At 38.0% G+C, this 15725-nt stretch overlaps 1 protein-coding gene across 1 annotated transcript in view; it reads left to right on the top strand.

The window, feature by feature from the left end:
• LOC149772902 (60S ribosomal export protein NMD3-like) overlaps positions 1-15725 on the top strand; it is a 71773-nt gene that overhangs the window by 50504 nt on the left and 5544 nt on the right. Inside the window, exons 11-14 of the mRNA XM_089947104.1 lie at positions 6988-7103; positions 8544-8616; positions 11054-11166; positions 13783-13853. Of these exons, the coding sequence (XP_089803230.1) occupies positions 6988-7103; positions 8544-8616; positions 11054-11166; positions 13783-13853 (373 nt within the window). The remainder of the gene's footprint in view (positions 1-6987; positions 7104-8543; positions 8617-11053; positions 11167-13782; positions 13854-15725) is intronic.

Below are 15725 nucleotides of genomic sequence, written 5' to 3' on the forward strand. Positions count from 1 at the left end.
GTATAGTCCAGTCCAAAATACTATTTGTTATGGTCTATTTTGTTTAGTGTAGTGTCCAGTCTGAAATACTATTTGTTATGGTCTATTTTGTTTACCATAGTGTCCAGTCCAAAATACTATTTGTTATGGTCTATTTTGTTTACCATAGTGTCCAGTCTGGGTTTCAAGGGTTGTCATCGCCGAGGGTGGTTGTGGGAGATAAGCACCCACTTCCCTTGGAAATCTCCCAATGGCTTGCATCTGATAGAGCCTCTGACAACCAAATCCAGCTCCAGGCCTTCACGAGTGGCGGAACCTGTTTAAACTGACTGGAGGAGGGATGACAGGCGAGCTTCTGGCGCCTCAAAACCAGATGCTTCGGGCAGATGGGGCGCGTTAACCTTGGGTGGTCACCCATCTAGGAGAAGGTAAACTCCGATTTCAAACCTTTGCTGCCTTGTGACTATACCCTCTCAGGGGAAAGGCTAAGGAAGTAAACCCCAACAGAAAATCCGGAGTCAGATTTCAGTGTCATCTTGGCAACTCCTGCGACGCAGCTGGTGCCATGACGTATCGGCTTGTCCTTTCCCTTGGATCCATCAGTTGCGTGGAGAGGGGGGATCAGCTGCATGGGCAACAGTCGATTCTCCATATCACCCTGCCCAGGCTTGCGCCCTGGAGAGGACACTCCAGCTTCGCTCCATAGCGTCGACACAACACGGGAAGCAGCAGTTTACCGGTTATAAGTCACCGCTCAATTGGCGTAGAGCCAGATGCCAGGGGTTGCTTCTGACGGTGGGAGAGACCAACACGTTTCACTGGACAGCTACTGCCCGCCTCAAACTGGGCAGCCCCCAGCCAATGAGGTGCTGTCCTGCCACAGTTCGCCTGCCTTGCCAGGTGCGTAAGGCTTATGGTACTCGAGTACCTGACAAGCAGACTGCAACTACTGCACCAAGAAATAACAAGATAAAAATAAAAAAGAAGACTTCAATCCTCAAGCTAGGTACCTGGAATGTCCGGACCATGCTGACTGGGCTTTCAGATGATCTCCAGACAATCAGTGATTTTCGTAAGACTTCAGTCATCAACGACGAACTTGCAAGGCTCCAGGTCGACATCGCCTCACTACAGGAGACAAGACTACCAGATTCTGGGTCCCTCAGAGAAAAGAACTACACATTCTTCTGGCAAGGAAAGAGCGCAGATGAAGCCAGAGAGTTTGGTGTTGGATTCGCTGTCAGGAACACTGCTGGGAATGATAGAACCCTGCCAACAAGGAAATGAAAGACTGCTATCCCTCCTCCTCCACACCACAAACAGGCCTGTCAACCTGATCAGTGTATACGCTTCCACACTAAGATCCACCACAGATACCAAGGATGAGTTTTATGATGAGTTAAACTCGCTCATCGACAAAATTCCCAAGGAAGAGAACTTGATTTTGCTTGGGCGACTTCAATGCTAGGGTGGGTGCCGATCATGACTCTTGGCCCTCCTGTCTTGGCAAGTTTGGCGTTGGGAAGATGAATGAGAATGGGCAGCGCCTTCTAGAGATGTGCTCGTACCATGAACTCAGCATCACCAATTCATTCTTTCAGACAAAGCCACAGCACAAAGTGTCTTGGAGGCATCCCCGGTCTAAACACTGGCACCAGCTGGACTTGATCATTACAAGACGGTCAGCCATGAAGGGTGTGCTTCTTACCCGTACCTTCCACAGTGCTGACTGTGACACCGACCACTCGCTGGTGTGCTGCAAAATGAAGCTTCAGCCAAAGAAGATCCACCGCTCTAGGCAAGAGGGTCAACCACGCATTGACGTGAGCAAGACATCATATCCAGACAAGGCTGAGGAATTCACATATGCTCTTTCCAAGACGTTTGACTCAGAACCCCCCAACGGCAGTGCCAAAGAAAGATGGGATTACATCAGAGAGACTGTATACAGCACAGCCACACAGATCTTTGGTAAGAAGCAATCAAAGAACAGTGACTGGTTTGAGGCTAACTCTGCCACACTCATGCCAGCCATAGAAGAGCGTCGCAGTGCTCACCTGCAATACAAGCGATCCCCGTCAGAAGACACTACAGGCATACAGGTCTACCAGAAGCAAAGTGCAGAGATTAGCACGGCAGTGTGCCAGTGAATACTGGCTTCAGCTCTGTCAGAGTATCCAGTCAGCAGCAGATATTGGAAACATCAGAGGCATGTACGATGGCATAAAGAAAGCAATGGGTCCCATGAAGAAACTGACAGCACCACTGAAGTCTGCCACAGGCGATACCATCCGCAACAAGGGCAAGCAGATGGAGCGTTGGGTGGAATACTACTCCGAACTGTACTTCAAAGAGAACCACGTGAACAATGATGCCATCAACGCCATTGAAAACCTCCCTCCAATGGCCGAACTGGACAAGAAACCTACTGTAGATGAACTAAAGAAGGCCTTAGAGAAACTGTCCCTAGGTAAAGCCCAAGGGAAGGATGGCATCACAACAGAACTCATCAAGTGTGGATGTAGCCTGCTTCTCACACACCTGCATGACCTCCTCTGCCAGTGCTGGGACAAGGGGGCAGTGCCTCAGGACATGAGAGCTGCTAACATCATAACCCTGTACAAGAACAAGGGCGACAGAAGTGACTGCAACAACTACAGGGGCATATCACTTCTCAGCATCGTGGGTAAAGGTTTCGCACGCGTCATCCTGAACAGACTGCAGACACTTGCTGACAGAGTTTACCCAGAGTTGCAGTGCGGGTTCCGCGCAGAGAGGTCCACAATCGACATGATCTTCTCTGTCAGGCAACTGCAGGAAAAATGCAAAGAACAACACAGACCACTCTTCCTGGCCTTTATAGACCTCACCAAGGCATTTGATCTGGTCAGCAGAGACGGACTCTTCATAATCCTGGCGAAAATTGGTTGCCCTCCAAAGCTGCTAAGCATGATCCAGTCCTTCCACGATGACATGAAAGGCACAGTGCAGTATGATGGCTCAACATCCGACCCCTTTGACATCTGCATTGGAGTTAAACAGGGCTGTGTCCTTGCCCCCATGCTCTTCGGCATCTTCTTCACAGTCCTGCTCAAGCACACCTTTGGGACATCCACAGAAAGGATTTACCTGTACACACGATCAGACGGCAGACTTTTCAACCTGGCACGACTTTTCAACCTGGCACGACTGAAGGCAAAGAGCAAAGTGCGTGAAGTAACCATCAGGGACATGCGCTTCGCAGACGATGCTGCTCTAGCCACCCACACAGAAGCTGAGCTTCAGCGCCTGATGGCCCGCTTTGCTAAAGCATGTGATGAGTTTGGGTTAACCATAAGCCTAAAGAAAACAAACGTGATGGTTCAGGACGCGGACCCCCCAAGCATCATCATCAACAACTACGAACTTGAGGTGGTGAGTCAGTTCATGTATCTCGGCTCTACCATCACCAACAACCTCTCACTCGATGCTGAGCTCAACAAGCGGATCGGAAAGGCATCAACAACTCTCTCCAGGTTGTCGCAGAGAGTGTGGAACAACAGCATGCTGACCATGAACACTAAGATCACTGTGTACCGTGCATGCGTGCTAAGCACTCTCATGTATGCCAGTGAAACCTGGACTCTGTACGCCTCACAAGAGAAAAGACTGAGCGCCTTTAACATGCGATGCCTCCGACACATTCTCGGGATCACCTGGAGCGATCGAGTAACAAACAACGAGGTGCTCGAGCATGCCAAGATTCCCAGCATGATCACACTCCTCCACCAACGCTGCATCAGATGGCTGGGCCATGGATGACGGACGGATCCCCAAAGACATTCTTTATTCGGAACTCCCCTCTGACAAAAGGTCGATCGGACGGCCACATCTCCGCTTCAAGGATGTCTGTAAGCACGACATGAAAGCCCTTGATATTGATGTCAACACCTGGGAAGAGCTCGCTCTAGACAGATCAAGCTGGCGACATGCTCTGATCACTGGTCTGAAAGCCGGAGAGGACAAGCAATGCTTGCTAGCTGATGAAAGACGATCGCAGAGTAAGAAGAAGCAGCTTCAACCAACACCTGATACAACCTTCAAGTGCAGCAAGTGCAGCAGGGACTGCCACTCCCGCATTGGACTATTTAGCCACAGCAGACGCTGCACAACCACCAACTGGGACATGTGTCATGGGTGCAGTTCCATCGTCTCTCGAGACTAACGGATGCCAACACAGTGTCCAGTCCGAAATACTATTTGTTTTGGTCTTTTTTGTTTACCATAGTGTACAGTCCGAAATGCTATTTGTTATGGTCTATTTTGTTTACTGTATAGTCCAGTCCAAAATACTATTTATTATGGTCTATTTTGTTTACCATAGTGTCCTGTCTGACATACTATTTGTTATGGTCTATTTTGTTTACTGTATAGTCCAGTCCAAAATACTATTTGTTATGGTCTATTTTGTTTAGTGTAGTGTCCAGTCCAAAATACTATTTGTTATGGCCTATTTAATTTTTCTAGATAATGATTACCCGGATAGAACAAGAAACTCAATCCCTCAAAATTCATACTTACCTTGCTGATGAAATTATTTTTTTTTGGGTCAGTTTATTATCTTTGTTTGATTTTGGTTTTTCAGATTTAAATTGCCATTTTTCAGAACATGATAGGTTATAGACGATGGCCATTATATCTGGCAGAGGTAGAACCTGAGAAACCCTATAAAGAACCAATAACCCACGTGTAACTACTGGCAAACTTTCTCACGTACCCACTCTGGCTGAGTTGAGATTTGAATCTGTGTGGACAGAGGAGAGAGATGAGTGATTTGTAAAGACAAATGCATTAGGCCACTTGACAAACTAGACCCCTTTGTTTTCTTTTGAAAATCATTTTCCCCTCACCCCCAAATCAAACTGCTTTAATAGCTTAATACCCAATTCAGAAGATTATATTTTATACTTAATTAAATCATTAACCAAATCTCTTTTGGTATTGTTGTGTGGTGTGTGGTCTGATCTCACCATTTAATAAACTCTTTAATTATTTGAAACAGTTCTGTCCACACAAAATTACATGTGTCAGTCATTTTTAGATGCATGCAAGCATTTCTCATGGTTCCGGAGATAAACCTTGTTAAAGGGTCCATGCACCTATCTGTACATCATACTTATATCAAATCTGATATTTGGCTACTTGAAAGCCATGTGGAGTTAAACATACCTAACTCCTCATGTTTTCGAATTACTGGATTAATCAGAAGATAATTAGCTGTTCTGTCAATATTGGGAAACCTATCAGATGCAAGTTTGCTCTGACAGTTGAAATGGTTGTTTTGTTGTAGTGACTTGAGCACTTGTAGATTTGTCCTGTGACTGTGAGATGATGATTATATCATGGTTCAGGAACATGTCAGATTACAAAATAGATAATTTGACAGTGATTATGTCAGATTCCAAAAAATAGATAATTTGACAGTACTTATGTCAGATTACAAAATAGATAATTTGACAGTACTTATGTCAGATTACAAAATAGATAATTTGACAGTGATTGTGTCAGATTCCAAAAAATAGATAATTTGACAGTACTTATGTCAGATTACAAAATAGATAATTTGACAGTGTTTATGTCAGATTACAAAATAGATAATTTGACAGTGCTTATGTCAGATTACAAAATAGATAATTTGACAGTGCTTATGTCAGATTACAAAATGGACAGATAATTTGACAGTGCTTGTGTCAGATTACAAAAAATAGATAATTTGACAGTATTATGTCAGATTGCAAAAAAAGATAATTTGACAGTCTTATGTCAGATTACAATTGTTGTTGTTGTTGTGGGGTTTAACGCCATTTTTCAGCACGATAGGCTATACATGGCGGCCAGTATTAATGGTGGAGGAAGAACCCGGAAAACCCCGGAAAGAACCACCGACCCACGAGAAGCTACTGGCAAGCTTTCTCACATGCCCACATTGGCTGAATCTTAGACTCGAACCGCCGCAGACAGAGGTAAGATGGCAGTGATCCGTAACGAAGAGCGCTTTAGACCACTCGGCCACTCGGGGCCCCTCAGATTACAAAATAGATAATTTAAGTCTTATGTCAGATTACAAAATACAGATAATTTGACAATTCTTATGTCATATTACAAAATAGATAATTTGAGTCTTATGTCAGATTACAAAATAGATAATTTGACAGTGATTATGTCAGATTACAAATAGATAATTTGACTGCTTATGTCAGATCACAAAATAGATAATTTGACAGTGATTATGTCAGATTACAAAATAGATAATTTGACAGTGATTATTAGTTTACAAGGTGAAATAAGTACATTTTTTTCATTTATTATTAAGCTGCTTAAAACAAGTCTTTGAAGATGTTTCTGTACCCTCATTTACTTGTCTCATGCTACAGGGAAAAGGCTTTATCTCTTGCCATATTGTTGATAATCAGTGAAATATTTTTATTGAACTTTTCTCACTCTTACTCACCATAGAGAGAAACTGCCCAGTCTTAGGAGGAAAAATCACACAGTATTAAATGTGTAGGATAGGTATTTTCAACCTCTGAGTTGATGTATCCTCTTGAATCAATACATTCACAACCTCTTGCGAACAACAATAATTTAAATTACCTGGAGTGGGGAAACAGTATCTCTTCTCTTAAATTCAGATTGCACGTATCAGTATATTTGTTTCAGTTCTAAAGAAAATGCTTTGACTGTTCACAGCAGAGAAAGTTTGAAATATTTGTTATAGTACTTTGGAGAAAATAAAAGGTGACATATTTTGTTCTAATTATTCAGCTATTAATTTCAGTACACCACTTACAGTTGAATAGACATGATATTAATACAACCAGAACAATATCATTATTTATTTATGATCTTGTTTATCATAGCAGAAAACTGATATAGTGTATAGTACCCAACACTTGAACACAAACAAGAAATATTGATCTCATCCAGGCATAACACCTATGCATAAGTAGACTTTTCTTCTATTTTTAGCACATACTAGCTGACCTATGGGTTGCCAGGATGAGTGACCTTGGAGTCAATGACCAGCAGTACTTCTGTCGCACACACCTTGGACACTTGCTTAATGTTGGGGATACAGTACTAGGGTGAGTACAGGCTTGGACATGTGAGAAAATATTTTTTAATGTTAATTTTGCCTTCACAGCTGTGTAGTAAAATGTTACAATTACAGTACATTCGCAGTTTGCTTTTAAAAATGTCTAATATGTTACAAATATTTAATTGTGCAAAGTTTTGCTGCAGACGCTAACTAGAAGTTCACAAAGGGCAGTGCCTACATGTATTGTGTGCTTTGCACCAGAAATTACACTCAGAATTTTTGTTTAAAAGTGCAGCATCCTTTGATACAGGAAATAGTACTGTATACTTACTGAAAGTATGTAGTAGTGGATCAAGATAGTGGTGACATTTGACAATAGAAAGGGGATTACAATAGATTTGACATTTGACAACAGATAGATCATTGAGATAGTGGTGACATTTGACAATAAGTAGGAGATTAAAATAGTGGTCACATTTGACAATAGTTAGGGGATTAAAATAGTGGTGACATTTGACAACAGGTAGGGGATCAAGATAATGGTGACATTTGACAATGGGTAGGGGATTAAGATAATGGTGACATTTGAGAATATGTACTTTCCAGTAATTATATAAATTGTTTTTTGTCTGTTTTGATTAAATTCATTTTAATGAATAAATTTTATTTGTTCTTTGGCAAAATAAGCTTGTTCCTTAATGTTTGGGAGCCATGGTGACTTGGTGGTTAGCATGCTGGATTTGTGACAGAAAGTGTCCAGGTTCAAATGCTACCATCAGATCATCCTTGTTGGTAATTATGGTGTGACCTTGGCCTCGGCTCTAAATAATCTTATATTTGCTGTACTGTAAAATACCAAACCAAACCTACTTGTGTTTGCTGTACCATAAAATACCAAACCAAACCTACTTGTGTTTGCTGTACAGTAAAATACCAAGCCAAACCTACTTGTGTTTGCTGTACTGTAAAATACCAAAGCAAGCCTACTTGTGTTTGCTGCACCGTAAAATGCCAAACCAAACCGACTTGTGTTTGCTGTACAGTAAAATACCAAACCAAACATACTTGTGCTTGCTGTACCGTAAAATGCCAAACCAAACCAACTTGTGTTTTCTGTACCTAAAATACGAAACCAAACCGACTTGTGTTTGCTGTACCATAAAATATGAAACCAAACCGACTTGTGTTTGCTGTACCGTAAAATACCAAACCAAACATACTTGTGTATGCTGTACCATAAAATATCAAACCAAACCGACTTGTGTTTTTTTGTTGTTTGCTGTACCATATTACACCAAACTAAAACCAATTTACTTTATTAATTTTGAAGACATGTTTTGACCTTCAGGTGTGAGGTTTAAATGGTGGTTTTTAAGATTCTGCAGTTGCTATTAGCATGATTCATATTACTTAAATAACTAAAGCATTCTATTGCGATTTTTCATCAGAATTCATCAAATAAAAATTGTTTTCTTCCTTCTTGCAGATTTGATGTTGCGAATGCAAACCTGAATCATGCAGAATTTGAGAAGGTCAGAGTGGACAAGTTGCCAGATGTGGTAAGAAAATGATTTTATCTTTGAGTGCAAGAGATTGAATTGTTCATGTGGAGCTCACCAAAATAAGGTCAATAGACAGGTAATTAACTTTAGTACTCAGTAACCTGTTTTCATTTACTTGGGTTCTTCTTCAGTATCTGTATAACATTTTTTAATTTAGGCTGAAGCAAAATGTATATATATATTAAGTTATAAACATTAATGGTGGAATGCTTTATAGTTTGAATTGAAAAATATTGTATTTTTGTGTACCCAGCAGTTGCCATAATTTGAGTTTAAAGTCGGTACCTATTATTTTCTTGGGTAACTCAATTAAATTTTGCATGTATAGCATTGCCACATGACAAGAAAAATACTATATGATGACATCTAAAATGAAGGGGTTAATGTAAACAAAATTGATCAGGTCTGTAACTAAGATTATGTGGCTTCAATTTTACAAATAGTTTTTAATCTGGTACTTAGAAGATACAGCAAAATAATGAAATGTTACAAAAACAACAATAATAAGAGATAAAAATAATAATAAATTTGATGGTGGTGATAATGACTTTAATAATCATGATGTTCATGTTGTGTAGATGAAATGAGACCTAATTATGTGTCTTCATTGCTATGTTCAACCATAAACAAAGTTGTTAAATTATCCATAAGGTCAATTCTTAAATTGTCCAAGAAATCATTGTGCTAAGTGGCATCAGTGGTACATAAAATTAAGGTAGTGCACTTTGGAAACATCTGGCAACACAAATTACAGGCTTTGAACTAGTTAGAATGGGTTGAAATGTAATAATCAAGTTGTTTTTTTTGTTTATGTACATTATAGCGTAGGGTGCAGGCAAGACAACAGTGTACATTACAACATAAGGTGCAGGCAAGACAACAGTGTACATTATAGCATAGTGTGCAGGCAAGGCAAAAGTGTAAATTATTGCATAGGGTGCAGGCAAGACAATAGTGTACATTACAGGATGGGATGCAGGCAAGACAACAGTTTACATTATGAAACAGGGTGAGGCAAGGTGACAGTGTACATTAATGCATAGGGTGCAAGCAAGACAAAGGTGTACATTATAGCATAGGGTGCAGGAAAGACAATAGTGTAGATTATAGCTATGGGTGCAGGCAAGACAACTGTGTTTTGCAAGTCAGATGCTGTTGTTTTTTTATTTTTTGTGTGTGTTTCTTTTATGGTGTTATGGTCATAAACTAAGTAACAGAAAAGAGCAAAACCAACAAGTTTTGTAAAACTTAACAAATAATTTAATTAACAACATTATTAAATGAAAATGTAAGAGGAACTTACAGTAATATGAAGTGAATCCAAAAATAATCCCAAGAAGTTTTATTCAAGTTCAATAGAATCAAATGTCCAAATGAATTTCAGATTCTCAGATGCACATATCACAATGGCATTGTCTGAAAATCTCCTTTGAATAATTCACAATAGTCCCAGAATAATGTTTAGTCCAGTGAGCACTTTGTAATTCTAATGAATAATCTAATCAAATGTTTCCTCATATTTTCTAAACACAACGTTAAATACATCTGCAGACTGATTTCAACATATGAAATGAGAGAATCTGTAAAAGAAAAGAATCCAAAACTAAATCTGATTGCTCAGTTCTCTCCATTCATACACCTTCATGAGTCTATTACAACTATATTTTGTTATAGACCCCATGTGACAAATCTTATTACTCAGTCTGATATTTCAAATACTATTCATGTGACCCATCCTGTCCAATGTGAAATAACTTAATTCTTCCAGGAACCCACCTGACCGACCTGTCTAATGGGAAACAACCCCAAATGCATAAAGTCTTCTTATTAATATTACTATTAATGGTCATAAACACCTTTTTATAGATCATATGCAATCTGCACTCTTAATATCTCAAAATAGAACTTTACGCATGTGTAGAAAAATTATCTAATATCTTGACTATAGATGATTATTACAATTTATCATCATGAATAAAAAAAAAACTACACATAATACAGACATAATCGTGTATCAAGGGTTACAAAAGATGTAGATGTACTTAACATGTTGTTTTGGGTTTAATACCATACATGGCAGCCAATATACCTGGTGGATTAAGAACCTAGGGCAAACCCCAGTAAGGACCGCCATTCCACATTAAGCTACTTGTAGCTTTCTCATACATCCACGTTGGCTGAGCCTGAAACTTGAACCCATGCCGACTGAGGTAAGATGGCAGTGATAGGTAAAGTGAGTACTTTAGTTCAGTCTGTCACCTGGGGCCCAACTTTTGTCTGTATATAATAGCATATGGTGCAGGTGAGATAACAGTGTACATTATAACATAGGGTACTGACAAGATAATGATCTGTTATCTTGTACTTCCATTCCAATTCTTATCAAATAATAAAATGGAGATGAGTTGAGAATAATATGCCCTGATTTCTTTAGGTGATTGTAAAGAAGATATTCGGTGACAAGGCTTTACGTAACAGACGTCGCCGATGGAAGTTGAAGCACCTGAATGACGAACTATATGCCAAAGACACTGACAGTGAACAGAAGTACGTGTTAATAAGTGATGTTAGTGCCGAGGCCATTCATCTGATTGGATGAATTAAATTCAGGCTTAACAAAATTATCTTAAAAGTAAGATGGTGAATGTCTGTATTTTATCATCGAGGCAAAATTGTTTAATGCTCTGGAACTAGTCATGTTAATGAAGAACTGAGCTTCTCTAACTTAACTTCAATCCAGATGGTGGCACCATCAAAAAACATTTCAACAACTAAAGGAAATAATTTTGTTTTTATTTAAATTATATTTTCCTTACTGATATTCTTTTATCACTAAAAGGTTCCTTAGGGCTGTTCCATTAAAAATACATGGGACCCAGGACAGGCTTTTTTAAAGGGGTGTACTTGCCCATAGATGCAGTTTACATTTTTTTAAAAATCATTTTAATATAAACTCTGTGAAATCAAAGTACCCAGGCATATATTTTTAAACTGCCTTCCCTGGGTACCATGTATGTTTAAATAGTACAGCCTTTACTAATAGTCTTCTGTCACTCTTAGGTTCCATACTGATACAGTCTTTTATCACTCTAAGGTTCCATATTGGTAGAGTCTTTTATCACTCTACATTTCCATACTGGTACAGTCTTTTATCACTCTACGTTTCCATACTGATACGGTCTTTTATCACTCTAAGGTTCCTTACTGATAGTCTTTTATCTTTCTAAGGTTCCATACTGGTACAGTCTTTTATCACTCTAAGGTTCCATACTGATACGGTCTTTTATCACTCTTAGGTTCCATACTGATACAGTCTTTAATCACTCTTAGGTTCCATACTGATACAGTCTTTAATCACTCTTAGGTTCCATACTGATACAGTCTTTAATCACTCTTAGGTTCTATACTGATACAGTCTTTAATCACTCTTAGGTTCCTTAATGATAGTCTTTAATCACTCTTAGGTTCCATACTGATACAGTCTTTAATCACTCTTAGGTTCTATACTGATACAGTCTTTTATCACTCTTAGGTTCCTTAATGATAGTCTTTTATCACTCTTAGGTTCCTTCCTGATACAGTCTTTTATCACTCTAAGGTTCCTTACTGATACAATCTTTAATCACTCTAAGGTTCCTTACTGATAAAATCTTTAATCATTCTAAGGTTCCTTACTGATAAAATCTTTAATCATTCTAAGGTTCCTTACTGATACAATCTTTTATCACTCTTAGGTTCCTTCCTGATAGTCTTTTATCACTCTTAGGTTCCTTCCTGATACAGTCTTTTATCACTCTTAGGTTCCTTACTGATACAATCTTTTATCACTCTTAGGTTCCTTCCTGATACAGTCTTTTATCACTCTTAGGTTCCTTCCTGATACAGTCTTTTATCACTCTTAGGTTCCTTCCTGATACAGTCTTTTATCACTCTTAGGTTCCTTACTGATACAGTCTTTTATCACTCTAAGGTTCCTTACTGATACAATCTTTAATCACTCTAAGGTTCCTTACTGATACAGTCTTTTATCACTCTTAGGTTCCTTACTGATACAGTCTTTTATCACTCTAATAATAATACTAATGTATCAAAGTACAGTATCAACAAAGTTGCAACAGATTGGTACCGAGTTAATTTATGATGGGAAATAAAAATTTTACTTTTCATACATGTTAATAGTTGCTTATGAAAATAATGAACTGTGTTGCTCTTAAGAACTTTGTATTTTTAAAATCTGTTTCAAATATAATATAGTCTTTTTTGCAAATCATATTTCTGTGAAAAATAGTTTCATTTGACATTTTTTATATCAAGGAATTAAGTACTGATAGCAAAATTTTTAAAATAAAGAAGTGATACTTTAACAGTGCAGATTCTAAAGGCGATTCTTATTTAAAACTTTTGATGTTCGTCAAACAAAATCATGCTTAAATATCATAATGCAGTTATGTGACATTCAAAGTTAGTACCGTTCTAAAGAAGTAAATTAAATTTCATAATTATGACGTTTGATGACAGGGAAAAAGATCAGTATAATTTAAATGTTGATTATAGAATGTAAAATGAAATTATAGGCAATTTTAGACTGATATTTGCCATTTGAAAAGTGATTAATGATATGGTTAGAGGCCATCCAAATGATAACGACTGGCTTTTCCTGTGGTGTCATTTAAGCATAAAATATCTTAGCACTGATGCCCATTTGAATACCACAAAATTGCTTGTTTAATAACATTTCTTCTGACAAATGCAAGTGTACATCACAAATTTATTATTTATTCCCATGTAACACTTTTAATAGTGTCACATGACTTCAAAGATTAATAAATGTTTATGACAAATGATTTGTAGAAATAAAATTTTTACCAAGCATGCACTGGCAGAAATTTTTTAGTTTTCATTGTACAAATTTTATGGCCTCTGCTGTCAGAGTGATTTATATTTTGTTGTGCAACCCAGTATTTGTTGATTGTAAATGATGGATGTTTTTAGACTTAAGCTTTTTTCTTTTTATTCACGTTTTTGGACATGAAAAATTCTTATTTTGTTTATTAGCACGTGGCTGGTTGTTTTGGCAGTTTTACTGTTCTTTGAAAATAACGAGAGGCATTCTTTTAAATAATCCAAATTTTAAGTGCAAGCTTGACTTTTCTTCACTTCCAGGGACTACAATGATTTTCTGGAAGATTTGGAAGAAGATGCCACCTTCAGACAGAATGTCAATATCTACCTTGGTAAGTTTATGACATTGTGTAGTGCTGCCTTCAGACAGAAAGTCAATATCTACGTTGATAAGTTTATGAAATGTCATCTTCAGATGGAATGTCAGTACTGACCTTGGTAAGTTTATGACATTGCAGTGTTACCTTCAGACAGTCAATATCTACCCTGGTAAGTTTGTGACACAAAGTTCAGTGCTTTCTTTACTTTAAAATGTCTGCTGTTGTTAAAACATCAATACTGTACTAGAAAAGATCAGACTTGTCTTTGTGTCGAAATTATGAATTGTGCTTGTTATTGATTAAAAGCACTTTTGCTTCAACTGTTCAATATCACACATAACATTATGAATCACTTAACATGTTTTTCTCAAATACGACAGAATTTTTTAATAGCTTGAATTTTATGTGGGGTGTCAAAGGGAGGCAACTATGGAATGTGGACGACTATAAAATCTTGAGTTGCCTGCCCAGTATGAGAATGTTAATTCATACTGTAAAATCATTTGGTTTTCAGGGTATCATTTGCAGTTTTTAAAAAAATTCATCATGAAAATTTTGTTTTCATCAGTGCTTAATTTTTGTTGATGGGGAAAAGGGGACCTGTTTTTCTACAGAACAATCACTTTTGAGTCTTTAAATTGCGGTTTGTTTTAACAGTAAAACCCACAAAAGAATAATATATTGACTGTATTCTGAATAGTAAGCTTCTGATATGGAAACAAGATCTATCTGATTGAATATTATACCAACCCTCCAGGGGCTCCGAGTGGCAGAGTGGTCTAAAGCGCTCTCCGTTATGGATCACTGCCATCTCACCTGTCTGCGTGGGTTCAAGTCTCGGATTCAGCCAACGTGGGTATGTGAGAAAGCTTGCCAGTAGCTTCTCGTGGGTCAGTGGTTCTTTCCCGGGTTCTTCCTCCACCATTAATACTAGCCGCCATGTATAGCCTATTATGTGCTGAAAAATGGCGTTAAACCCTACAACAACAACACCCAACCCTCCATTAAAGCTTGTGCTAAGGAAACAAGATCTTTCTGATTGAATATTATACCAACCCTACAATAAAGCTTTTGCTGTGGAAACAAGTTCTGATTGAATTTTATACCAACCCTCCAAGCATTGGTTGGTGTGCTAGGGTCAGCTTGTCCATTTCCCAGACCAACCTGTTTCTTTGTTTAATATCTTTAGAACCCTTTGAGATATCTCTATGAGACTGTGTTTGCTTTTTTATCACAGTTGGACAATTTGTCCTGAAAAAAAATGGCGTCTGTTGGATCAGCATTTTTGGGAGTTATCCCCATTTTTATTACTTATCATATCTCTCCATCCATCAAACTCTTCTCCAGTTAATATCTTCCAATTTGTTTGAAATATATACATGAAACTTTATTTGCTTTTGTATCATGACAATCATTTGTGTTCAATATAAGATTCAGCTTTGTTAGATTATTACTTATTTTGTTAATGGACCATCCAGCTGTCTGTTATGTGGGGGTTACTATTGCTTATTGGTGGACCTTGTTTTCACTGTATTCCTGCTTTGAGAAGAAAGATATATATATATATATATATATATATATATATATATATATATATATATATATATATATATATATATATATGTGTGTGTGTGTGTGTGTGTGTGTGTGTGTATATATATTATCCATCTGTCCCAATTTTCCCATGGATCTCTCCCTCTGTCTTCGCTGTCTTAACTAATGCTTTATTTAGTACACCTGTGGGATTAACTTGCAGTATTGCTTCATTGTTTTATGAATGTACACAATCATTGATTGTGGTTATTGATCATTTCAAAATTTATTCAACACAAGTTTTAGACCCCTAATTGTAAACTTTTTGGACCTGTTGACACTTTAAGTTGC

Source organism: Sinohyriopsis cumingii, unplaced genomic scaffold, assembly GCF_028554795.1.
Source record: "Sinohyriopsis cumingii isolate HCF-2022 unplaced genomic scaffold, ASM2855479v2 utg000974l, whole genome shotgun sequence".
NCBI classification, from domain to species: domain Eukaryota; kingdom Metazoa; phylum Mollusca; class Bivalvia; order Unionida; family Unionidae; genus Sinohyriopsis; species Sinohyriopsis cumingii.